Below are 27,461 nucleotides of genomic sequence, written 5' to 3'. Positions count from 1 at the left end.
TTTGGATTCCTGCATTGAGCAGGGGGTTGGACTTGATGGCCTTATAGAACCCTTCCAACTCTACTATTCTATGATTCTATTATTTGTTGCATTGATATTCTGCCTTTCTCTAAGAAGCTCAAGATGGTGTACATTTATTGAAAGATACTATCCTCAGTATTGCACCTCACGGGTTAATTACACGACATGTATGTTTATTTCATTTATTTATTGGACAAATTTATAAACCACTTCATAGCCTGAAGCCACTGAAATGGTGTACAACAAATATGTGTATTAGAGCACGGGCGGACAGACTTCAGGTCTGCAAGATGTGCTTTTTTTTTTTTTTTGGCTTCAATCCTCAGGCCCACTGGCTGGAGCAGGTATAAAAAATGCATAAAGCATTGCATAAAATAAAATAAAATAGAACAATGCATTACAATAAAAGGAATTCTCTTCCTTTGGATCTCCGACATGCCTCCTCCTTGTTGGGTTTTTGCCGAGCCTTAAAGACCTGGCTATTCAGGCAGGCCTACAGAATCCTCGGGGTGGATGAGTTTTTGTAATGAGTTTTTGTAATGTATTAATTGATGTTTTAGACTACCTTGTGCCTTTTTTGATTGTATACTGTATTTTATTATGTTTGCTGTAAGTTGCCTAGAGTGTCCGTTAATTCGGACAGATAGGCGACTAACAAATAAAATTTATTATTTATTTATTATATAATAACATATTAAACAAACCAACTAAAACAGCAAAATTACCCTAATCTGTCAAATACCTGGGAGGAGTTTTCAGCTAATGGTGAAAGGATATTAATCATAGTTCCAGGCGGACCTCACTGGGGAAAAAAATTCCACAAGTGGGGAGCCACAACTGAAAAGCCCCTCTCCCTTGTTGCAACCCTCTGAACCACCATTGGATGAAGATGGAAATATTTGTGTAATCTGTGTCCCTCTGTTTGTGAAGAAAGATCTCTGAGATGCAGCAGAATGGAGCCTTTTCAGTGGTGATACCTACGTTTTTAAGTCATTCATTCACTGAATTTGTATACCACTTAATTGTAAATAAAACCTTTAAGAGGTTATGGAACAACCTTCCCAGGTAAGCTCACTAAGCTGCTTCATTGCCTGCCTTCGCTTTGTTTCCCCAGACTTTTAATGTATTTTAAATTGCTGTTGCTGTTTTACTTATTTTATGTAATTCAAATATTTGTATTTCTCTATTCATTCATTTTATACTGCTTATTTGTATTTGTGTTTTTATCATGATTGGCTTTTATCCTGACAATTCTCTTTGCAATTTCTCTTTGGAATAGCAGCTTATAAAAGCTGCAAATACATAAGTGTGAAACAGAGTTCCAAATGTCTATTACTGTAGCATGAAGGACAATTTGTTGTTGTTATGTGCCTTCAAGTAGATTATGATGTGTGGCGACCCTATGAATCAGCGGCCTCCAGTAGCACCTGTCATGAACCACCCTGTTCAGATCTTGTAAGTTCAGGTCTGTGGCTTCCTTTATGGAATCAATCCATCTCTTGTTTGGCCTTCCTCTTTTTCTACTCCCTTCTGTTTTCCCCAGCATTATTGTCTTTTCTAGGGAATCATGTCTTCTCATGATGTGTCCAAAGTATGATAACCTCAGTCTCATCATTTTAGCTTCTAGTGACAGTTCTGGTTTAATTTGTTCTGACACTCAATTATTTGTCTTTTTCGCAGTCCATGGTAAGCGCAAAGCTCTCCTCCAACACTACATTTCAAATCAGTTGATTTTTCTCTGATCCGCCTTTTTCACTGTCCAACTTTCACATCCATACATAGTGATCGGGAATACCATGGTCTGAATGATCCTGACTTTAGTGTTCAGTGATACATCTTTGCATTTGAGGACCTTTTCTAGTTCTCTCATAGCTGCCCTACCCAGTTCTAGCCTTCTTCTGATTTCTTGACTATTGTCTCCATTTTGGTTAATGACTGTGCTAGGTATTGATAATCCTTTATAAGTTCAATGTCCTCATTGTCAACTTTAAAGCTACATAAATCTTCTGTCATTACTTTAGTCTTTTTGATGTTCAACTATAGTCCTGCTTTCGTGCTTTCCTCTTTAACTTTCATCAGCATTCGTTTCAAATCATTACTGCTTTCTGCTAGTAGTATGGTATCGTCTGCATATCTTAAATTATTGATATTTCTCCCTTCAATTTTCACACCTCCTTCATCTTGGTCCAATCCCGCTTTCCGTATGATATGTTCTGCATATAGATTAAACAAGTAGGGTGATAAAATACACCCCTGTTTCACACCCTTTCCGATGGGGAACCAGTCAGTTTCTCCATATTCTGTGAAGGGACAATATGCAAGGTCAAATTAAAAGAAGAAGAAGATTAAAGTAGAGCCTATAATGGAATAGGATATGGGAATTGGCTAGTGCAGTCAGACTCTTGGATTGCTCTAACAACGGATTTTATTTCTCTCTCTCTTTACTGTACTAGGGGAGTGTAATGATAGGCTATAATTAGACTTGGGTTTTGTTGTTGGGGTAAGAGTTATGTTAAGGTGTGCTGACGGGTGTGCACGCATTTTTTGTAACAGACTGACAAACATGGTCCCTTGTTTTAGGTGTTTCATTAGCTACAGAATATAATACATACTCTTTATGTGTGAGCATACCTCACGTTCCATGTCTTTTCTGAACTGTCAATGTTTCTCTGGTCATCCTTACAATGCCGCTTGCTTTGCTGAACAATGATCAATGTTGTGTTCTGTAAGTTTCTGAAAGAAGACTCTATCCAGTTCCAGTACAATATTTTCCCATTCCTGAAGTGATTTTGGCAATTGTTGGTCGCCTCCAAACAGCTAGCTAAAATGAACCAGTCACTTCATTTGTTCAAAGCTAGTGTTGCAAGCTGGACAAAACCATGAGATTCAGTTCACAAATTATGTTGTGCAGATCATCCTTATCTACTTGTCAGAAATTATATTCTGATATTCCTTACTAATAAAATGCCTGTCATTATGATGAGTGGTGTTTATATATACTGGGGAGCTTATATACTGCAAGGACCCTCTACTCTCCCAAGGCATTTTGCACACAGAAACACACTGCATTCTCTCCTATGATATGAGGTGAGAGGTTTAACCCGCCCTTGCCAATGAGAATCAAACCTGCTTGTATTTTCATAGCTCTGTCACTTTGTCTGAATACTGCCATGCTGTTTCTTCATTTTGCTAAAAGTGTAATGGACTGGGGAACTGGTATAGAGGCATGTCATCCCAGGAGGGGCAGCAAAGTTCCTTCTTTTTGCCTACCTTACAGGACTGTTTATCCTACCTCTACCCCAGCCTGACCCTATCTCTGGAGAAAAAAGTGGTAGGAAGTACAGATGAGTACTGGGTAAGTAAGCGACAAAATAAATTAGCTGGTAAATCAGAATACCTTCTGCCTTGGATTAGTTCCAGGTTGGAACTGGAGTCAGCCCACCACAGAGAATGCAGTGGAGACCCTTTCATCCATCTCCATCAGTACCAATCCATGTAGACATCTCTTCCCTACCCTTCCATTATTCCATGGCTTATTTAATGTCCCACTGGCTCTATGCCAGAGGGATCAGGTATTAGGCTTAGCATCTTTCACAATATGATCCATCCCATCCCAACCTTTCCACACTTGGTGAAGAACAGGAAGGGTGCCAGTAGCAAAAAGTAGAGCAAGAGGATCTCAGGATTAAGGTCAGAGAACTGCCCAATCTCACTCTTAAACATACCCCAAGAAAGAAAATTGATGTAGGGATTAAAAATGTGCCAAAGGTGAAAAGACATTATAGGAAAAGCTATAATAAGGGATATCTGGTCAGGGGTAGTGAGGCAGGTTGTTGGACTAAGGCTGTGAACAGGAAAAGAAGTACATTGGACAGGTTTAAAGAAAACAATGACTGTGAGGAAACTAACAGGGCATTGCAAAGCCTAAAAACCTGCATAAGCGTTTAGGCCTCAAAACATTTGTTTTTAATCAGACAGAACGCAGAGAGACAACTGTTGTCTTGCATTGCATTACTGTCCTTTGTTCACCCACTTTTCCTGGGGAATTCACATGATGTCACTGTTAAATTGTTACATTCCAGTGATTTCTGTTTTACCCTCCTGTGTTTTTTCCAGACTTGATTTGTGTGTATTTTTGTTGTTGCTAAAAGCAATATTTCCTTTAAATATGAAAGTTCCTATTGACAGATTCTGACTATTTTATTGCTTTATTGCTCAGTGTGCCTAGGGCAGCCTTTCCCAACCAGTGTGCCTCCAGATGTTGTTGGACCACAATTCCCATCTTTCCTGACCATTGGCAATGCTGGCTGAGGCTGATGGGAGTTGTGGTCCAACAACATCTGGAGGCACACTGGTTGGGAAAGGCTGCCCTAGGGAATCAGTGAATATCCCTTAGTTTGCTTTTGCTCCCTGGAAAGGTGTGTGGTGGAGGCTGGTGGCTCCATGTCAGTGGAGCAGTGGAATCAGTGCTGGGTTTTCAAGGTGTTGTCCAAGCTGCTGAAACACAATACATTTCAGCACCATAGACAGCTCCTGAAAACCCCCAGGGTCGATTCCACTGCCCCACCAGCCTCTACTGAGGACATGCGTATTAAATTATTGGTTTCCTTCCATTTCCCCCCATTATAGCAAAGTTGTGTGATTTTGCTCTAATGGAAAGAAAAGTGATGGGGGGAGGAAAGAGACCAGCATTTTAATGAACACAGACCTCTGCACCCATGGAACAAAAACTAAGGAGCAATTAAAGGGTAATCATTAATGTCCAAGTTGCACTGAGCAGTAAAGCAATACCACAAACAGGAAGCTTTCATTTAACATTAGAAAGGACCATTGCTGAATGAAACTTGCTTGTAAGCAGACATTATAGAAGGATCTTGGCCAAGGGAAAGGTATTGCTTGATAATATTATGCTATATTAAAATGCTTGTGTGGAACCCCCATTTTAATTCTGCTTCCAGCTGATTGTGACTTATATTGAAGTGACAATTAACAGCCTGGATTTCTTTGGCTGTGTATGTCTATCCAGTGACATATCTGTGGTATTTGAAAATGTTGCATAACTTGTAAACAATTAGCCCAATAAAAGGTACTTTATCTATTTCCTATGGGAGATGCATATCCTATTTTGGATATGGTTGCACTTCCCTGGAAGCAGCAGGTTAAAAACTTGAAGGTATTCCTTGATGCTTCCCCTCCCAGGATGCTCAAGTGGGAGCAGTAGCCAGGTATGCCTTTTGTCAACTCCATCTGGTAAGCCAGCTATAACCTTATGTGGGGAAACCAGACACAGTCATTCATGTGTTAGTCACCTCTAGGATGGACTAGTCTATTGGAAACTATATGATGCTACCCATGGAAATAGCTCAGAAATTTCAGCTGGTCCAGAATTTGGCTCCCAGAGCAGGGCCAGCACCAGGCATAACTGGCCCCTTGGGCCCCTTAGGGAAGCCTCAGCTGCCATCTTGGTTAATGGCAGGCATGCATATGCAGTGTGGCTGGCATTCACCACAATGGGAGAGGTAGGTGAGGTGTGCAGGTGGGCGTCATTGGCCTGCGGTTGTAAGGTGTGTGCCTGGGAGCTCCCTCTCTGCGATCCGCAGCAGAATCAGGAGCTCATGCTGCCGCACATCGTGGAAGTGGAGCACTACCCACCCACACTAAAGAGGGCCTTTCAGGGGGCCCTTGGCCTGGCCTGACCTGGCCGCCCTCTGGCGCCAGCCCTGTCCCAGAGTTTTGACAAGGACCAGAAAGTAAAAGCATATCTGATCCTTTACTAGTTACCAATCTATTTCCACTTATGGGACTAAATTGAATTAAATGCCCTGGGACCAGGTTACCTGAATCACATTCTGCCATATAAGAACATAAGAAGAGCTTGTTGGATCAGGCCAGCGGCCTATCTAGTCCAGCATCCTGTTCTTGCAGTGGCCAACCAGATACCCGTGGGAAGGCCACAAGCAGGATCTGAGTGTAACAGCCCTATTCCCTCCTGTGGTTTCCAGCAACTGGTATTCAGAAGCATACTGCTTCTGATCTTGGAGGCAAAGCATAGCCATTGATAGCCTTATCCTCCATGGATTTGTCTAATCCTCTTTTAAAGCCATCCAAGTTGGTGGCCATCACAGACTCCTGTGTGAGTGAATTCCATAGTTTAATTAATTAATGCAGCAACCTTTATTTATAGGGGAGCTGCTCTATCTCCTCGGTCATTCTGGTTGCCCTTTTCTGAACCTTTTCCAACTCTACAATATCTTTTTTGAAGTGAGACCACCAGAACTGTACATAGTATTCCAAATGCAGTCGCACCATAGATTTGTATAATGGCATGGTGATATCAGCAGTTTTATTTTCAGTTCCTTTCTTAATGATCTTATGAACTTGCCCAAGAGCTCGATTACTGTACAGAGGCCTTCATATGTTTCCTCTGCCATCTGAGGTGTGGCAAGTGTTATGATTTTATTGCTATTAGTATTTTATTGGTTGCATGTTATTGTGTTTCTGTTGCCTTTACTACATTGAGAGCTGCCTTGAGTTCACTTGATGGAGAAACCAGGGTATACTTTTTTGCAACAAACAAATATTACTTTTATGTTAAAATTCATGGCTATACATCTTAGGACTGAAGGATAGTTGAAATTTAGGGTCAGGGGTGCTAGGCTAGAAGGGGCTGGGGTGCAAAGTTGATGGGGCATAGGCTGTGTTGGAAGGAGCAAGCTAGGATTAAAAACAGGATGACCACCTTTTCTTCCTAGGAGGGATGCTGTGCTTTTAACAACGAGCAATAGGCATACATTCAACAGGTGAAAAAATTAGCATGAGTGCATCTCCATGTTGTTAAAAGTACCAGAGCCCTGCTAGGAAATAAAGGAGACAGCTCTTATTAAAAACTTTGGGTTTGCAGAAAGCTCTGCAGTAGCTGATGGACTCTAACCTGTTTGACTTGGAAGAGAGTAAAGGAGAGGCTGAGACCAAAGGAGGAGTGGATTATTCTTTTCAATCCCAGAGTGGCAAAGAACATGGGAAGAAAATAAATTTGGGGGATTAGCACACAGCAGCTGTCCTGAGACCAATTAAAGCCTAGCTCATCCCTGCTTCACACTTCCAGGAAGGGGGGCCGAGATGGGCAAGGAGCAAGCTACCACTACACACATTTACAAAACAAAAAGGGCATTCAGTAGCTGAAGTTGTTTTCCAACATTACTCTTGGAAGACAAAAGTTATCAGGATATATTCTATTTCACACATTGAAATTAAATCAACTTTTTGCAATAAAAATAAAACATATTTTAAATATAATTGCTTACTTTGCATTTTTTGCCATTTCCAATAACAAGGTTTACAAAATAAAGTTTTACTCCCGTAAGAGAGAAGACAAAAGAACTATAATAGATGTGTAGGTACTGAGACTGGGCAGGAGAGGCTCAATCACCTGTCTACTTTGCCGGATATGCACTCTTTGGATTTCCCTTTTATTAATTTATGTATTCATATTATATTTACATCCCAATTCCTGGCAATGAAAGGTCCTCGAAGTGGCTGTAGACACATTTTTCACTGTGTACAGATCTTAAAGCATATCATAAGACCTATAAACTTGCTCCATGTCTATGCTCCAACAACAAATGCAGAAGAAGAGGAATTGGAAAGATTTTATGCAGAAGTACAGAACAAAATTGATCACACACAAAAACAAGATGTGCTCATAATCATGGGGAACTGGAATGCAAAAGTAAGGAACAGAGAAGAACTAGGAATTGTGGGGAAATAGGGCTTAGGACCCCCTTTAAGATGCACACCTTAATGTGGTGAGGGGGTTTGAGAGTGTTGAAGAAGCTGAGAGTAATACCATCAGGAGTCTAGTCCAAGAGGCTAGACTCCTAGTAGGGGCACCCATGGTGGAATGGTCAAAGCTGAGACACCAGACTAAGATGTATCCAAACTCAGAGGAAGGCAATGGTAAACCACCTCTGAATACCTCTTACCACGAAAACCCTATGAACAGAGTATCCAAAATGCAACACGAGATAATGCTGGAAGATGAGACCCCCAGGTCAGAAGGCACTCACCGAGCTACTGGGGAAGAACAAAGGACAAGTACGAGTAGCACTGTGACTAATGACGCAGCTGGGTCAAAGCCGAAAGGAAGCCCAGAGGCTGATGCGCACAGATGTGAAAGGAGAGTCCGGAGTTGTACGACGCACACAATAGGAACATGGAATGTGAGAAGCATGAACCAGGGAAAGTTAGAAATTGTCGAGCAAGAAATGGAGTGTATCAACGTTACAATACTTGGTGTGAGTGAATTAAAATGGACTGGAATGGGACATTTTCAATTAGGCAACTACAAAATATTTTATGCAGGAAATGAGAAATCAAGAAGAAACAGGGCTGCTTTAATAGTGAGAAGTGATGTAGCAAAACCAAATAGGAGCTACAATGCAAGGTCTGAGCGAGTGATATCAATGAGATTAAACGGGAAACCTATTAACATAACCATCATCCAAGTCTACACTCCAACATCAAACGCAGAAGAAGAATTGGAGAGATTTTACGCAGAAGTACAGGAGGAAATTGATCACACACCAAAACAAGATATGATGATAAACATGGGGGATTGGAATGCAACAGTAGGGAATAGAGAAGAACTAGGAATTGTGGGGAAATGGGGCTTAGGAGACAGAAATGAAGCAGGAGAAAGACTTATTGAATTCTGTGAAGCCAATGATTTGTTTCTTGCCAACACATTTTTTGAGCAACCAAAAAGACGACTGTACACGTGGACATCACCAGATGGCCAATATGGGAATCAAATTGATTATAGAATTGGAAAGAGAAGATGGAGAAGTTCCATACTTTCTGCAAAAACAAGACCAGAAGCAGACTGCGGTACAGATCATGAACTGGTCATATCGAAAATCAGAGTAAAGCTAAAGAAGAACAACAAAGCAATCATAATGCCAAAATACAATTTCAATAACATCCCAGAAGAACAGAGAACCAGAAGAACTATGGACTGAAGTCAGAGACATTATCAGGGAAGAATGCAAAAAGACAATACCTCTTGTTAAAAAGAAAGACCTCAATGGATGACTGAAGAAACTCTTAAAATGGTTAAAGAGAGAAGGAAAGCAAAAGCAAAAGGAGATAGAAACATGGTTAGAACCCTGAATGCAACTATACAGTGACTAGTATGCAGGGACAAAGCAAACTATTACAATAGTTATTGTATAGAAATAGAAGAGGACAACAAAAAGGGAAGAACAAGAGCCTATTCCAAAAGATTAGAGAAATTAAAGGGAAATTTAAACCAAGATGTTGAATAATCAACAGGGGAACACACTGACTGACCGAGATGAAATAAACGGAAGATGGAAGCAATACACTGAAGAACTCTATAAAAGAGATGCAAGGATGACAGATTCATTCACGGAGGAACCATATGATGAAGAACTAGAAATTTTAGAATGTGAGGTGAAAGCCACTCTTACAATACTTGAAAGAAACAAATCACCAGGAGCAGATGGCATATAAATATAGTTGCTACAAGCTACTGAGACTGATTTTGTCCAAATTTTGACCAAAATTTGTCAACAAATATGGAAAAGAAAACAAAGGCCCACAGACTGGAAGCGTTCAATATATATCCCAATTCCAAAGCGAGGGGATCCCAGGGAGAATGCAGTAATTATTGAACTATTGCCTTAATATCCCATGCAAGTAAAGTAATGCTCAAGATTCTACAACAAAGGCTCTTACTTTATATGGAGTGATAAATGCCAGATGGCCAAGCTGGATTTAGAAAGGGAAGAGATACCAGAGATCATATTGCAAACATACGTTGGAATGGAACGGACCAAGGAATTTCAGAAGGAAATCACCCTGTGCTTTATAGATTACAGCAAAGCTTTTGACTGTGTAGATCATGAAAAACTATGGAATGCTCTAAAAGAAATGGGGGTGCTATAGCATCTGATTGTCCTGATGCGCGACCTATACTCTGGACAAGAGGCTACTGTAAGGACAGAATATGGAGAAACTGATTGGTTCCCAATCGGAAAGGGTGTGAGACAAGGGTGAATTTTATCACCCTATTTGTTTAATCTATATGCAGAACATATCATACGGAAAGCGTGATTGGACCAAGATGGAGATGAAAATTGAAGGGAGAAATATCAATATTTTAAGATACGCAGACGATACCATACTACTAGCAGAAAGCCATGACTATCTACAATGAGATTAACGTCTGGTGTGGACATGGCTAGGGGCAGCTTCGGTTTAAATTTGGGTAGGAGGCTACATGTTCTTGCTGTAGAATAAAAAGGTGGGGAAAATGCTGAAAAGCAATGATACTGTTCACAATGTTTTCTTTTTGGAAAGGAAAGCGGCTTCCCCTCTGCCCAGTGCCCACCTAATCTCCTCCCATCCCTGCCCCTCCTCCAGGTCAGTTTCACCTATCCTACACATGATTGCACAGAAATAAATCCCACTGAACTCAAAAGTATGCAAATGATCAAACCCACCCTCCCTTCTCCTCACTCCTATCCCCTCCCTCTTGCCCCTTCCCTCTCCCTTTCTTTGTCCCTTCCTCCCCCTCCCCTTCTTCCCCCTCCACCTATGGTCAGTTTTACCTATCTTAAGCATAAATACCATTGAATTCAATAAGCATGCAAATGATCAAACCTGCCCTCCCCTCCCCCTTTCCTTGCCCCTCCTCCTCCAATCCCCTCCTTCCCCCTCTTTCCGCTCCCCTCTCCCCTCCCTTTCTCCTCCCCTCTCCTCTCCCCTCCCCTCCCCCTCCTCTTCCCCCATGCTCAGTTTTACCTATCCTAACCATTATTGCATAGGAGTAAATCCCTTTGAAATCAATAAATATGCAAATGATCAGACATGCCTTCCCCCTCCTTCCCCTCCCCTCCCCCTTCCTCCTCTCCTCCCCACTCCAGCCCTCCCTCCCCCCGTCAGTTTTACCTATCCTAGCCATGATTGCACGGGAGTAAATCCCACTGAACTCAATAAACATGCAAATAATCAAACCTGCCCTTCTGCTCCCCTCCCCCTCCTGCCTGCTCCCCTCCCCATCCCCTGTGGTCAGTTTCACCTATCCTAAGCATGATTGCAGGGGAGTAAATCCCACTGAAGTCAATAAGCATGCAAATGATCAATCCATTCTCAGCAAACTTGGACAGGATCCCATTTCTTACCTCCCAGATTAAAAAGCAGAGAAATTCACTAATAGGCAAAAACCTCGTGGTTTAAGAATGTACCTATAGCCAACAGATATTTCCATCAAACTTTAAAAAGCAGGGAAATTGGGCAGCTATAGTGAATGCACCAGGGCAGCATGAAACCTGACCTCCTCTCTGAGATACTGTACTGCTCTACAAATTTGTAAAAATGCAAACACAATTTGGGTTGGTCTTTCTCAGTCACTTCGGCTGGCCAAGTTTGTTTTTTCCAACAACTAGAGTCATTGCTTAAGTAGCAACATATTGTAATAGTCTGATTTTACATTAAACTGCAGTTTCAGATTCAACTGTTAATGCACCCAAAATAGAAATAGGACATAACCTCCAATTTGAAACACAAAAGGCTGTCTTCACCATCATATGGCATTGACCAATAAAAAGGCTTTGAAATTAATAACTTTGACACAGGTTTCTAGGATGAATAATGAGGGAAATATAATTGTCTAGATTAGATTCTCTGTAGAAACACATGGAAGCAGCAAAGTAAGAACACCGACAAATATACAAAAATGTAATTCTCCATCTTTGGAGATGGCAGATGTTGCCACCACTCACTCACATGTGCACTGAGAAGCACATGTTCCCATATTCTTCCAAGCTACACAGGAAGTGGATTGGACTGTAAAAGACCAAACCAAATTGTTTGAATTTTGACAAATTTTGCTGGGCCTGGCAACCAAGAGGACTTCTGTATCTTTAAAAGTTGTGCAGGGGGAAGGGAGAATTCCACCTTGTGGTTTTTCCCATTACAGTGTTGCAAGAACACCTGCAAGTTGGCTGACTTTCTCTTCTCCTAAAGATGCAGGATCAGTCTCAGGACCTGAACATGGCAACCCTATAACCCACATTTCCTCACTTGAGCCTACTAAGTATTTCCATAATAGGTATATATATATATGCAGAGATACTCAGCAGTCTGAGCTGAGTGTGCCAGTGTGTGTATTTACCTTAGAAGCAGGCTTTTACCCTGCATTTAGATGACTGAGACTTAAGAATTAGTAAAATAAGAAAAGCTACTTTATTTACAGAAATACATAGCAGAAAGGAAAAAGCATACCTAGTTCTAACTAACTATTTGGAGGTGCAGTGCCGAGACTTGGGTACTGCCCTCATGGCTCAGGAGAGAGTAAAGACAAAGATGTCTCCTCTCTCCTCAGACAGTCAAAGAAAAAAACAAAGGAAGGAGGGGCAGGTCAGCTTCCCTGAGCATATCAGTTTACAGTGGAAGGAAGTTAGGCAGAGAAGAGCACAGGTAAAGGTAGACAAGCCTAGACAGCTGGAGGACCCTAACTCTATCTTCCTTCTGGAATACAAACAAAAGAACTGAAACAGGAGTTGCTCTTGCTCTACTTACAACACTAAGGAGATTTGGGCACATGAGCAATCATTGATATGTTGAAAAACGAACTATGATCAGGATCTAAATGTACATTGAAGTCACATGCATTTATCCACATTATTTGATATGAAATATGCATCCAATTTATCATGTGGTCTTTGAAACTGTTAAGGACACACTCTCCACGCCCAATTTAAAGTAACTGGGCAAGGTATGGGGGGTATTGGGTTTGGAGAAAGTGTACTTCAGGGCACGTTTGTCAAGATAATTCCCTCCTGTTTCAGCCCTTGGAGGGGCTAGCGAAACCCTTTACTGTATAGCTTTGCTTAAAAGTGTTGATGATATTGTTTTTCCCTTCCTTTTTTTCTTTATTTAATTTTTCAGTGAATTATAGAGTTTTAATATGCAATATTGATTTTAGATCTGTGGATTTTTACTAACGTGTTCCTCGCACTGAATTATAGGATTTTATTGTATATATTTATATTTTTTCTGTTGTACACCGCCCAGAGAGCTATGCTAGTCGGGCGGTATAGAAATTTAACAAATAAATAAATGAATATTAATACTCAGAGTGGATACTCCAGTATCTGCACAGTTGAATTTCCCTATGACCTGTGCATTTCTTAATAGCTCTATCAATGTCGGTAACTATAATGGGATAACAGTGCCCTCTGCTGCAGTGTTGGTTTATCAGAAGACAAACTATACATTTACACAACAATACTTGCAATGAAGCCTTTTTTTAAAAAAATTAAAACCAGCCTTGAGAGTCTGCAGTTTTGTGTAATGGAATGGAAAGAAGACAGGAGCTGCTTAATGCTTTCTATGCTGGCTGATTTTCCCTTCTCAGGATCACATAAACTACTTTTCCTCTTGCAGGATTCCAGATACCTTAAATATGCATGGACCTCTGTGAGAGGAAAAGGCGTATGTTGTGTGCGTAAATATTGAGTGGATAGTTGGCAGGGAAAGGGTTAAGCACCTTCTCCCTTTCTTCACTCTACAACCCCTAAGGTTTATTAAAAACAAACAGTTGTTGCACATATAGTACAATTAATGTGAATCGTAACAATGTAGTTGACCTGGGCTCAGATTTTCACTGTGATGATAGACAAAGGAGAAAATTGGGGAAAGGAGCCATTCCCAGAGAGAGACCTGGAAATGCTCACCTTGGTGCAGACTTGTACATGAGGGGTCACCCCATCTGTTTCTCCCAAGACAGTACTGCCATTTCCTCTTCCTTTGAAGGAAGCTTTAGTTTTTGGTTGAGTAGGTAGGAGCCATCTGCTTCCCTTTCAATCTGGATGCCTAGGCAGTATGTTGCAGTGTCCAGCTCTAAGATTTCAACTTCTTTGTTCAAATGATGTACAATTTCTCTGTAGTCTTGATCTCTTTGAGTCGCCACAATCAAGTCATCGACATAAATCAGAATATATGTCAAATGTCCACCTTTGCTTCTGGTGTACAGGCATTGGTCTACCTCACCTTGCTTAAAGCCTTGCTCCTTGAGCATTTTATCCAGTTTTTCGTTCCAGGCCCTTGCAGCTTGCTTGAGTCCATACAGGCCCTTTTTAAGCTTGCATACAAGATGTGCTTGTGTAACCCCTATGAGTTATTGGTTTGGTCCAGTGGGTGGAGAAACCTTAAGAAAGGATTGTACTTGGGAGTTTGAGACCAGCAAACGTGAGGGCTGAAGAGAAAAGGAGCTGTTATTGCCAGGGAGTAAGGATTAGGCCCTTGCCACCTTGAATTAGGTAATGGGGTTTTAAATTATGTGTGTAAAAGGGAATGGAAGAGTAAATTCTTTTTTTGTGGCTTTATGTATTTGAATTCATTTTATATTCTATTTAGGGCTTTAAGATTGTGTATGGGAAACTTCTGAACTTTCTCTCCTGGACCTTCTACAAGCAACTTCTTCATTGATACCTTGCTGGATGCATAGGACTTTGGGATTATTATGTTATGAAGACATATGATACATTCTGTTGGCATATATTGTGTTATGTTCTTTTCAATTATTACTTAATATAAAAACAAATAAAGAAATTTTGTAATTGTGTTTGCAGTATTCGTTTCAAAGAGCCCCATAGGACCCAAGAAAGAGGTACACTTGCTTCTGGTTCACGAAACCTGGAGGTTGTTGCACGTACAACTCCTCTGTTATTTCTCCATGCAGAAAGGCAGTCTTGACATCGAGGTGTCTGACGTGCATCTGTTTGGAGGCTGCCACACTTAGTAACATTCTTAGTAACAGTAACATGCTGTGTCAGACAACAGGAGCAAAAGTAGCATCATAGTCCTCTCCATATTTCTGCAGGAAACCTTTGGCAACTAGTCTTGCCTTGTAGCATTCAATTTCTCCTCCTGCATGTTGCTTCATCTTGAACACCCATCTGCATCCTATGGCTTTCTTGCCTGGTGGAAGTTCTGTCAGGGTCCAAGTCTTATTCTTGTGCAGTGCATCCAACTCCTCCTGAGCGGCTTTTCTCCACTGAGCGCCCTCGGATGCTGGCATCTGCTTGATCTCCTCCCAAGTCGATGGTTCTCTGTGTAGCACCAACTTTGCAAGGTAGGACAGGCGTAGAGGTGGTACACCTTTGTTGGTTCACGATAAGGATCTGGGAGCTTGTTCTGGGATCTGGTCTGGCTCTGCAGCATCTTCCAGTCCAGTCATCTCGTCATTCTCATCTGCGTCTGTACCTCTCTCAGCCTCATCATCACTGTCTGCAATCTCTGCCTCTTCCTCTTGTTTAAGGCTTGGATCAGGTTGTGCAGATATCTGTGATGTCACTGGTATTTCGTATGTGGGTACTGGCATATCTATAAGAGATTGGACGTGGTGTCCTTGCTCTTCTGAGAAATCTAGCACAGTCCCTCTTTTGTCAGCTCTGCTTCGTTCATCGAAGTAAACAATGTGTCTTGTGCTGACTTTACCTGCCTTTAGGTTCATAACTCTGTAGCCTTTGCTACCAGGAGCATATCCTATCAAAATAGTCTGTTCTGTTCTAGCGTCTAGCTTCTGCCTCTTTTGTTTTGCTATGTAGGCAAAAGCAATGCTTCCAAACACTCTGATATGTGCCAGGTTTGGAATCCTGCCATGCCACAATTGGAATGGGGTGTGTGTGGTGCCCTTGGTTGGCAATCTGTTCTGGATATACATTGCAGCCACGATTGCGTCACCCCACAGCCTTTTGGGTAGATCAGCATCAGCAAGCATGCATTTTGTCATTTCCAGAAGAGATCTAAGTCTCCATTCAGAAATCCCATTCTGCTCTGGAGTATGACTGACAGTCCTCCTGTGCAAAATGCCTTGTTCCTCCAGGAAACTTTGTGTTTGGTGCGATATAAACTCACCACTGTTGTCACTTTGTAGAGCTTTTGGCTTCCTTTCAAATTTTGTGCTCACCATGGAGATGTATTTCTTCAGCATCTCATGCGTTTGACTCTTGTCCTTCAATAAGTAAGTCACACAGTACCTTGAAAAATCATCCACAAAAATTAGAACATATCTATTCTGCCCAAGTGAGGGTACATTAAATGATCCACGGAGGTCACTGTGTATGAGATCTAGCACCTTGGTGCTTCTCTTTTCAGTCCTTGGTGGAAATGAGGGCCTAACATTTTCCTCAATGCAATTTACGCACCTGCTTGCTTTATCATGGTTCTCTTGGTTTACCTTGATACCTGTGGCAAGGTTCTGCTTTTGTAACTGTAAGATTGCCTTTGGATCACGGTGTCCCAGTCGCCTGTGCCAAAGTTCTAGGCTGGTCTCTTCCTTGTCCACCATGGCTGTGTTTGCTTGTTCAGCTGTAAGACTCAGTTCATAAACACCATCATTTTCATAAGCTAATGCAAGCAATTCATCATCTTTGGTCACTGTACACTTTCCATCCTGGAAATGTATTGCAAATCCTTTCTTGTCTAAAGCTGAGGTGCTCAGCATATTGCAATTTAAGTCTGGGACATATAAAACATGATCTGCCACATTTACTATGGTTTGATCGGATACCTTGCAACTAAGAGCAATGGATCCAGATCCATTAATGTTCATATATTGACCACTGGCAGTCTGGATTCTTCCTTCAGTATCACTGTTTATTTCATCAAATAAATCTTCATTATAACAACTGTGGTTTGTACATCCACTGTCTAAAATCCAATTGTTTGATTTTTGTTTGTAATTATTTGCCACAAGACCTTTGTGCGTTAAAAGGAAATTTCTTCCTTTGCTTTCTTTGGATTCCTCTCTGCGAGGTCCATGCTTGTGCTTTGAGAAAGCATGCTGCCTTTGTTCTCTTTGTTTAAAATTGGGAGAGCTGCCATTGGTTGTTGAACCTTTGGGTGAGTCACAGTCCCTAGCCAGGTGACCGCGCCTCCCACATGAAAAACAGCATTGTGATTGGCTCTTGGGAGGGGCTTTTCCCTTCCCTTTATCTCTGCTAGCCATGTAATTTGATCCATTATCATTTGAGTCTCCTTGAATCACACATTCCTCTCTTAGTTTTGCAAAAGCTTCCTCAAACTGAATCTCAGGATTGTGGTTTGAAAGAGAAATAAAAGGATCAAATATCTTTCCAAGAGATCCCAAAAGAAAACCCAATTTCTGTTGATGATTAAAATCAAGTCCAGCCAATCTCAATTTGTTGAAAATAAGCAACAAGGAAGTGATATGTTTTTCACAATTTTCCTTTGTCTGCAATTTTAAATTCACTATCTCTTTAATCAACATGGTTTGGCATCTAAAGCTTTGAAATCTGAAAGCTGTTGGAAGTTCGTCTAGCATCTCTGAGGCAGATTTACATTCATTTATATAAACAAGCTGATCATCCCTCAGAGAATCAAATATTATAGCTTTTGCAAGAGAATCTTTGTCCTGCCAAACGCTTATTTGTTCAGGATCTTCCTCTCCTGGTTTAGTATTTTCAATACAGCAAATAACTTTCTCTGCTGCTAAAATAATCATGATTCTACTCCTCCACTGGTCAAAGTTAACAGCGGATAGTTGAGGCATTCTCCTTGAAAATCCTCTGTTGCCTTGCTGATACACGCTTCCTGGTCTGAGAAGAGCTTTTGTTATGCTAAAACAACTCAAGGAAGTAACAGCAGCAAAAATAATCTCTTTTAAAGTTGGTGCCTGATACAGAGCAAAGGGGGAAACAAAACACGCAAAAATACTTAAAATAAAACCCGAAAAATCTGGTTTAATTCTCGACTATTTCTGGGCAACATAACCTATTCGGTATTATAAAAATACACACAGAAATAGGAACTAATTTGAGTTGGTCCTATTTCTTAGCAGAGTTGTAAAAATACAAGCAGCAGAATGAGAATATAAACCAGCCCACCTTTCTCTATATAAATAACAACAGACACAATCCTTTAGGTAAAAGAAAAGAATGTTTACTCACAACCTCTTCACATGTTCAGAAGAAGATAGGCTCTAGCTTAGAAGAAAGAAAAATATAGAAGTCTCAGTCCATCTTGGTGGTTTAGTATTGATGCTCTTAGAAAGAGCATCTGTGCCATGCGGCCTCTCTCAATGGTAGGAAGATCAGCAATGGAGAATATTCAAAAATCCCCCAGGACAAAGGAGGAGGAAGTCAGGTAACTAAACCCCACCCATTAGGAAGTTACATCATGGTAAACAGGTACATGGGATATTTCCCAAATATCCCTTAAAGTGACCATACAATATTTGCCTATTCCAACACATGATGGCATCTGGCCAATACTATTCTTCTTCTTCTTGGTGATCACTCGTGACCGAGTAAGATTGTCTTCCAAAATATAGTCTTTAACAATGGATCCATCTGAATCTGTATCCACCGCCGATATACCAGACCATGACTACGGGCTTCTGGATTTCACAGTCCTGCCCCCGTCGCCATTTGCCAATTGCCATGGGACTTTTGTTATGGAAGACGCCTGTGCATGAATTTGTTTTATGTGGGGAGATCGGCGCACGACGATCAACACACAATCTTGACAGAAAAAGGCTTTGATCCAATGGCATGGGTACCACGATGATTGGAAGTAGAGATATCCCTTGGGCTGCAAGGCTAGTCAATTGCTAGAGCAACTTCCCTAGTTTCCTCCTCTGAGTGTCTTGCATGCAGTCTCTGATACTTGCTCCCCAGGGAGTTGAGTGGCGTCCTGATCTTCGGCAACTGACAAGCCTTGCCCATGGAATAGGGCAGTGGTCCACCAGTGTTTATTATGTACAGGTTGGCAAACTCTAGACCACCACTTCAGCCACTCAATTTCATTGTCAGCATCCCTTATTTCCTCTTGCAAGAATATTTTTAGGTTGAGACACACTGCTTTGCTGTGTTTAATTGATTTTCACCATTGGCTTTGACTGCACTTATGTTGGCTAGTGACATATACATCCACACAAAGCCATTGCAGTTACCAATGCCAAACCATCTTCAGCAGAGGGATGTGGGAAACAGAAAGGAATATAACACAGGATGCAATTTGGTCAAAAAGTATATACATTTATTGAAATACGTACCTCAACCTGACACAGTGGATCAAAACAGGTTATGGTAATAGATGTCTGTTTGTTTTATCAATTCTATTTTATAAAAATATTTTATTTTAATGAAGTGTGTGGATTTCAGCTATATTTACATTATTGTTATAATTTTTGTGGCATATAAACCATATTCAAAATAGGAAATCTGGATAATTGGGTAAGTGAAGCTTACTGTATACCAACAGTTACTTTTTTAACATGTTCATTTTATGGTTTATATAATATACTTTGAGATGTGAAGATCTGGATAACAATTTGGAAATATTTGAGGTATTTTTTAAATCATTTTTGAACTGAGGATTTTAAAAAATGGGACAATGTATTGGTAATCCTCACTACACAGGAATATTTATTTTCTGAGATTTTTTCTAACAAACAAACAAACAAACAAACAAACAAACTAACAAACCCGGGCGGTTGGCATGATTGCTCCTGAGCGCCCTCTCCTGTGTAGAGCTTGTATGGCTCCATGGTATACCCCAGAGCTGAGAGTGATGAAACAATATAGGAGATGGCTTGAGTGCAGATGGAGACGAACTCTTGGTGGATGCAATTATACACTGGTAAGTGCCTATGGTAAGCTGTATTTAGGGGCAGTAAGGGCAGCAAAAAAACAATATTCCAAACATCACTCTGCCGCCCAGCGGAGCTCTTCAGAATTGTCCGGGGGCTATTACACTCTGGCCCCAGGGACAAGGTAGAACCATCTGAGGCCCACTGTAATGAATTTGCTAGGCACTTCCAGGATAAAATCGTTAGCATCCACCAGAGCTTATAGCAGATGAATCAAGCGAGGTATCCAGAGCACAGCCTTGTCATCATTTCTTGGATGAGTTTCAGTTGGTGCAGCTTGAGGACATTGACAAGGTGCTTGGACAGGTTCGTGCAACCACTTCTGTGCTGGATCCTTGCCCTTCTTGGCTAATAAAAGCTAGCAGGGATGGAACAGCCGGCTGGGCCAGGGAGGTGATTAATGCCTCTCTGCGAGAGGGGATGGTCCCTGGCTGCCTGAAAGAGGCAGTAGTGAGACCACTCCTGAAGAGACCCTCCTTGGACCCAGAAAATCTTAATAACTATAGGCCGGTAGCAAATGTTCCATTCCTGGGCAAGGTCCTTGAACGAGTGGTGGCAGGCCAACTCCAGACACTCTTGGATAAGACCGATTATCTGGATCCATTTCAGTCGGGTTTCAGGCCTGGTTTTGTGCTGAACTGGTGCCTGGCTGCGACAATGGACTGGATGAGGACTAATAAACTGAGGCTCAATCCAGACAAGACTGAGATGCTGCTAGTGGGTGGTTCTTCTGACCAGATGGTGGATGTCCAACCTGTCCTGGATGGGGTTGCACTCCCCCTGAAGGAGCAGGTTCGTAGCTTGGGGGTTCTCCTAGAATCATCTCTGTCACTTGAGGTTCAGGTAGCCTCGGTGGCACAGAGTGCCTTCTACCAACTTCGATTGGTGGCCCAACTGTGTCCCTATCTGGACAGGGATAACCTGGCTTCAGTTGTCCATGCTCTGGTAACCTCCAAGTTAGATTACTGCAATGCACTCTACGTAGGGCTGCCTTTGAAGACGGTTTGGAAAATGCAGCTTGTGCAAAATGCAGCGGCCAGATTGGTAACAGGGACCAGATGGTTTGAACATATAAAACTGATTCTGGCCCACTTGCACTGGCTGCCTGTATGTTTCTGTTGAGCCTCGGCTCTCTCTTCAGGGGCAGGAAGGGGGAAGGCATGAGTTGCAGGTGCCTCAGCTGTCTGAGGGCGTGGAAGGACCAGCAATTATTGAGTCTGAGCAGGACCTTGGGAGGGGAAGCAAGCCTGAACTTGGGCCAATTCCCACTGATAGCGTGATCTCAGAAGCAGAGAGTGCGCCACCCCCAGTTGTCGCAGAGGAGCCATTGGGGGAAATTCAGGAGACTCTGCCAACTCCTCCCCAGCCAAGCAGTTCTCAGGATGCCAACAGTGTGACACAGCCTCCTGATCTCGAGCCTACTCCGGAGCAGGTTCTTCCGATGAACCGTTGGAGACCCGCCCCCCATCGCCTCGCACCCGCCGCCGTGAGAAGCGGACAGGCCAGAGACAGGACTTGGGAAGGAGTCAGAGATTACGCTCGAAAACGTTCCCTACTTAAGCTGGCAGCGCACGGGGGGGTTGCTGAGTCAACTTTCTTCACACGTCGCAGAGCATGTGTAGAGTGTAGTTAGGGATTCAAGTGAGCCTGTATAGGTGTTTCTTATGAAGCGCAATGCCTTTGATGTATCCATTACTTTAATAAAACAAGATTTAATTGCACCCGTGTCTCAGTCTCTTGCTTCCGGCTCTGGGCGGGACAGTTTGACTCAGCCACCATCCCTACTCGAATCTGTTCCCATGACTGACGACACGGACCTGGACGGAGCAAGAGGGGGAATACCCATAACCATGGAAACCTTGTATACCGAGATCCAGAACCTCCGAACAACCACGCAAGCCCTGCAAGCTGAGAACCAGAATCTCAGAACCTTGATTGCCCAAGTCCAAGCTGTGCTGCCCAGAGTGGCGGCAGTCCTTATCAAAACTCCAGTGGGACTTCCCGTTCGATACAAGGGTGAGAGTGAACAGTATGCTACGCTTCTAGCTCAATGTGAGTTGTATATTCAGGTGCGTCAAGCTGAGTTCCCGACAGATGATGCGAAGGTGGCGTTCATCATCAGCTTACTGGAAGAGGAAGTGCCATCCCATATTTGATTCACAGTGACCCAGTACTGTGACAGTTTACTGCCTTTAAGAACGCGATGGGGGAGATGTTCCAAGACCCCCCAGAGGAAGGAGACGGTGGCTTGCCAGCTAGGAACCCTGCGGCAGGGAAAGGGGTCCGTGGGAGCGTACACCAACGCTTTTCATGTCTTGTCTCAAGAAATGGACTACAACAATCCCACCTTGATGTACCTCTACCGAAATGGACTGAGTTCAGAAGTTTTGGATGAACTGGCGCAGTCCACGCCCCCAGATTCCCTGAGGAGTCTGATTCAATTGAGTCTGCAGATAGACAGCCGCCTGGAAGGGAGGAAGCTGGAGCGACGGATGGAAACCTCTCGGGGCCAGGTTGCTGCCCCACCGCTTTGTGCGCACCCCGTACCCAGCTTGAGCATCCCTACTCTCTCAGGAGAGGAACCCATGCAGATTGGGGGGGCCAGACCGCGCTTGACAGAGGAGGAGAGGGAAAGGCGCCGGAGGGAAAGTTTGTGTCTATACTGTGGGAAACCCGGTCACATCGCCCAAATCTGTGCAGCCAAAACAGGGAGACCCCACCAGCCGGAAAACTCCACATCCCAGCTCTCGTAGAGACTAGAGAGTTGGGAGGTGCCACAGACACTGAGCCTCCGTCACGACCCCTTCCGTCCCAAGGTGTCCTCCTGTTACCCATTCGCGTCACCCTGCCTTTGGGCGAGTTTCTCAGCCAAGGCTATGATTGACAGCAGAGCATCTTCTTGTTTCATGGACCAAGAGTTGGCGTGACACCACACTATCCCCACACAAGAACTGAACCAGTAGTTGGCAGTGGAAACTATAGAAGGCTGGCCCCTGAAATCAGGGGAAGTAACTCAAGTGACTGAGGTGTTGGAAGTGAGTTCCTGGACATTGGGAAGAACTGTTGTTCTATGTGGTGTCTTTGCCTTGCTTTCCGGTGGTGCTGGACATGCCTTGGCTGGTCAGGCACAACCCCACGATCTTCTGGGATGAAGCCGTGGTGGTTTTTACTTCCAAGTATTGCCATCAACACTGCCAGCCTGAGGAGAAGCCGGAGGTGATGGCAGGGGTGCCTGCTACCAAGGAAATGACGTTGCCCTCCAAGTATGGTGATTTTCGGGACGTGTTTGACAAAAAGGAAGCAGACCAACTCCCTCCTCACCAGCCCTATGATTGTGCCATTGATTTGATGCTGGGGGCACACATTCCCGCTGGAAGGATCTACTCCCTGTCTGAACCAGAGTTGGCAGCGCTAAGGGAGTTCCTGGACACCAATCTGAAGAAAGGCTTCATTTGCCCGTTGCAGTCCCCAGCTGGGGCACCTCTGTTGTTCGTAAAGAAAAAAGGGGGGAGCTCTGTCCATGTAATGATTACCACACCCTCAACCAAATCACGATCCCAAATAGTTATCCCCTGCCGCTCATCAGGAAGATGGTGGAGCGGCTGCGCTCCGCCAAGATTTACACGAAACTGGACTTGAGGGGGGCTTATAACTTGGTGCGGATTAAGGAAGGGGATGAGTGGAAGACTGCTTTTAAGACCCATTACGGTCAGTTTGAGTATTTAGTGATACCATTTGGATTGTCGGGCGGGCCAGTAGTCTTCCAGAATTTCATGAATGACATCTTCAGGGATTTTGTGGACCGCTTTATGATTGTGTATCTGGATGATATCTTGATGTATTCGGATACCCCCGAAGAACATGACGCACATGTGCACGCAGTGTTGCAGAAGTTACGAGAACACCGCCTTTACGCTAAGCTGGAAAAATGTGGATTTGACCTGACCACTTTGGACTTTTTGTGGTATTGGGTCTCCCCGGCAGGGGTAGAAATGGATCCGGAAAAAGTCCGTTGTGTACTCACACGGCAGCCCCCCAAGACTAAGAAAGACTTGCAGCGCTTCTTGGGGATTGTCAATTACTACCATCTGTTCATAGCCAATTACTCCAAACAGACGGCACTGCTGACGGATTGCCTAAAGGGCCCCGGACCTTTTCACTGGACAGAAGCTGCTCAGGAGGCCTTCGAGAACCTGAAACGAAGGTTTGCTACCGAACCCATCCTACAACATGCAGACCCTGCACTTCCTTTGGTGGTAGAGACAGATGCATCATACGTAGCGATCGGAGGTGTCCTTTTGCAACCGTCTCAAAAGGGGGAGGGCTGAAGCCTTGTGCCTACTTTTCCAGAAAACTAACTGACTCTGAGCAAAATTACAATGTGTGGGAAAAAGAGCTGTTGGCCATCAGAGATGCCTTTGAAGCCTGGGGACACCATTTGGAAGGGGCGCAGCATGAAATTGAGGTGCGTACTGACCATCGTAATCTGGAGAGCCTACACACCACCCGTAAACTCAACCAATGGCAAGTGCGATGGGCACAGTTCTTCGCACGGTTCCATTTCGAGATTCATTATATATCTCAAGCGCAAAATAAGAGGGCTGACGCCGTCCAGGAAGCCGAAGTATCTGGGGGACCCCACCCCAAGACCCTTGCAATTCATTATCCCTCCAGAGAAGGGAGTGGTGGGGGCTTGTCAAGAATCGTGGGAGGCTGACTCACGCGAGGCACAAAAACAGGACCCCTTCATCCAGGAGCGGCAGGCCGACGCAGATGTGCCGCCTGAAACAGAACTGAAGGACTTTACATGGAAGGATGACATACTGCACCATCAGGAGGCTATTTACGTGCCCCCTGGAGAGCTGCGAGCCAGGGTACTGTGTCAGTGCCATGATTCTCCCACAGCAGGCCACTTCGGAGTCTTTAAGACCCTCCAAGCCGTCACCAGGGAGTTCTGGTGGCCCAAGGTGAGAAAAGAAGTAGAGCATTACGTCTGCTCCTGTCCCACTTGCATGAGAGCCAAACATGCCATGGGGAAGCTGTCGGGGTTACTGGAACCCCTTCCTACTCCATCCAGACCATGGCGGATGGTAACTATGGACTTTATTACAGACCTCCCACCTTCTCAGGGAAAAACCACAGTTTTGGTGGTAGTTGATGCTTTCTCGAAAATGGCTCATTTCATTCCGTGCGCTGGACTTCCAAATGCTGAAGACACTGTCAATTGTTCAAAATGTGTACTGGCTGCACGGACTGCCAAACAGCTTGGTTTCCAACCAGGGAACACAATTTACTGTGCGCTTTTGCCAAGCATTGTGGAAGTTACTACAAAATGAATTAAGACTGTTGTCGGCTCATCACCCCCAAACGGATGGGCAAACTGAGAGGGTGAACGCAATTTCAGAACAGTATCTATGTTGTTACATGGGGTACCAGCAGGACGATTGGATGTCGTACCTGCCTTTAGCCGAACTTGCCTATAATAATGCCGTGCATTTGCACACGCAGCAGACTCCTTTCTTCACCAACCTTGGCTATCACCCCCGAGTGTTTCCGGCCCCAAAGGACAATCTCTCCGTCCCAGCCGCTGAGGAATTCTGGCAAGAACTCCATGCTATGCAACAGTTACTCCAGGAACAACTGGAACGAGCCAAGGCGGATTACAAACGTGCAGCCGAGTGTCATGGCCCCGTCAGAGGATTCATCAGACGAGGATGACTCGGGAGTAACAGCAGCAGACCCAGAAGCAGCAGACCCAGAAGGAGAAATGGAGGAAACTCCTGAGAACCAGCTCCTCCTCAGCGGCAGAGCACCCCAGACACAGCTGAAGCCCTTCAGCCAGACGCAGACAGTGAACAGGATACTCCCCCCTCACCTGCAGAACACAGACAACAGAAGGTCAGGCAGAAGAGGGGCAGGCCTGTCCACTTAAGGCCAAAACGCTGAGGGCTCACACCTGCTGACAAACCTGCCAAGTCAAACCTTGGCTTCAGCTTGTTGCTGACTACAACGTCAGGCGTGACCACTGTGTGTCTTCCTATCCCCTGAACCTTGACTTGGACTGATCTCTCGGCAAACTAGACCCGGACCTTCACTGACATCTTTTCTGGATTTCTGGCTTGGCATGTAAGCTTTGAACGGCCTCTGCCCTTATCTTGCTTCCTCCTTGCTAGCCTGGCAGATTTATAGCCAAGCTGCCGGCTGAGGACTTATGGCCTGGCAATTACCAAGGAATCTCCAGCCCTGCCTGCACCCCCACTGACACTGCTGTCTCAGTGAAGAGCTGACACCGACCAGCAAGGAGTCCTCATTCAAGTGGAAGACCAAGTGTGGGTGTCTACACGTTATTTACCTATGCATGGCTGTTGTCGTAAGCTTCAGGATCGTCGGGTAGGGCCTTTTGAGGTGGAGGCGCAGATTAACCCCGTGGCTTACAGACTGAAACTGCCTCCTACTTTCAAGATGCACCCGGTCTTTCACAGGGCATTACTGACCAAGGATGCTCCTCCCGACCCTCAATGGCTGCGGATCGAGCCCGCACCGCTGTTGTTGGTGGATGGGGAGGAGGAATACGAGGTGGAACAGATATTGGACTCAAGGAAGCGCTGAGGCTGCCTTCAGTACTTGATTCATTGGAACGGGTACAATCCATCCGAACGTTTGTGGGAAACAGCGGAAGACGTGCACTTTGGTGAGAGAATTCCATGCGGTTTACCCTGCAAAACCCAAACCTCGGGGGTGGGAAGGGTTAAGGCATGGAGGGGGGCATGATGTTGAGCCTCGGCTCTCCCTTCAGGGGCAGGAAGGGGGGAGGCATGAGTTGCAGGTGCCTCAGCTGTCTGAGGGCGCGGAAGAACCAGCAATTATTGAGTCTGAGCAGGACCTTGGGAGGGGAAGCGAGCCTGAACTTGGGCCAATTCCCACTGATAGCGCAATCTGAGAAGCAGAGAGCGCGCCGCCCCCAGTTGTCGCAGAGGAGCCGTTGGGGGAAGTTCAGGAGACTCTGCCAACTCCTCCCCAGCCAAGCAGTTCTCAGGATGCCAACAGCGTGATGCAGCCTCCTGACCTCGAGCCTACTCCGGAGCAGGTTCTTCCGATGAACCGTTGGAGACCCGCCCCCTGTCGCCTTGCGCCCGCTGCCGTAAGAAGCAGACAGGGCAGAGACAGGACTTGCGAAGGAGTCAGAGATTACGCTCGAAAACGTTCCCTACTTAAGCTGGCAGCGCACGGGGGGGTTGCTGAGTCAACTTTCTTCACACGTCATAGAGCATGTGTAGAGTGTAGCTAGTGATTCTAGTGAGCCAGTATAGGTGTTTCTTATGAAGCGCAATGCCTTTGATGTATCCATTACTTTAATAAAACAAGATTTAATTGCACCCGCGTCTCAGTCTCTTGATTCCGGCTCTGGACGGGACAGTTTCCGAGCTTGATTCAAGGTGCTGGTTTTGACCTATAAAGCCTTACATGGCATGGGACCACAATACCTGATGGAATGCCTATCCCAATACAAACCCACCCGTACACTACGTTCAAGATCAAGGGCCCTCCTCTGGGTGACTACTCTAAAGGAAGCTTGAAGGATGGCAACAAGGGAGAGGGCCTTCTCAGTGGTGGCCCCCCAAATTATGGAATGATCTTCCTGACAAGGTGTGCCTGGCGCCAACACTGTTATCCTTTCGGCGCCAGGTCAAGGCTTTCCTCTTCTCCCAGGCATTTTAGCATGTGTTTTATACTGTTT

At 44.2% G+C, this 27,461-nt stretch overlaps 1 protein-coding gene across 1 annotated transcript in view; it reads right to left on the bottom strand.

Annotated features, from left to right (window-relative positions):
• The window catches only part of LOC133381997 (blue-sensitive opsin-like), a 31,883-nt gene extending 8,456 nt beyond the window's left edge, over nucleotides 1-23,427 (bottom strand). Inside the window, exons 1-2 of the mRNA XM_061621638.1 lie at nucleotides 23,257-23,427; nucleotides 3,900-3,945 (exon numbers count right to left, since the gene is read on the bottom strand). Coding sequence (XP_061477622.1) covers nucleotides 3,900-3,945; nucleotides 23,257-23,427 — 217 coding nt within the window. The remainder of the gene's footprint in view (nucleotides 1-3,899; nucleotides 3,946-23,256) is intronic.
• Between the last annotated feature and the right edge of the window lie 4,034 nt (nucleotides 23,428-27,461).

Source organism: Rhineura floridana, chromosome 3 (genome assembly GCF_030035675.1).
Source record: "Rhineura floridana isolate rRhiFlo1 chromosome 3, rRhiFlo1.hap2, whole genome shotgun sequence".
NCBI lineage: Eukaryota > Metazoa > Chordata > Lepidosauria > Squamata > Rhineuridae > Rhineura > Rhineura floridana.
Note: the sequence above shows the minus strand (reverse complement) of the source record. Positions and strands in the feature narration are given on the sequence as shown.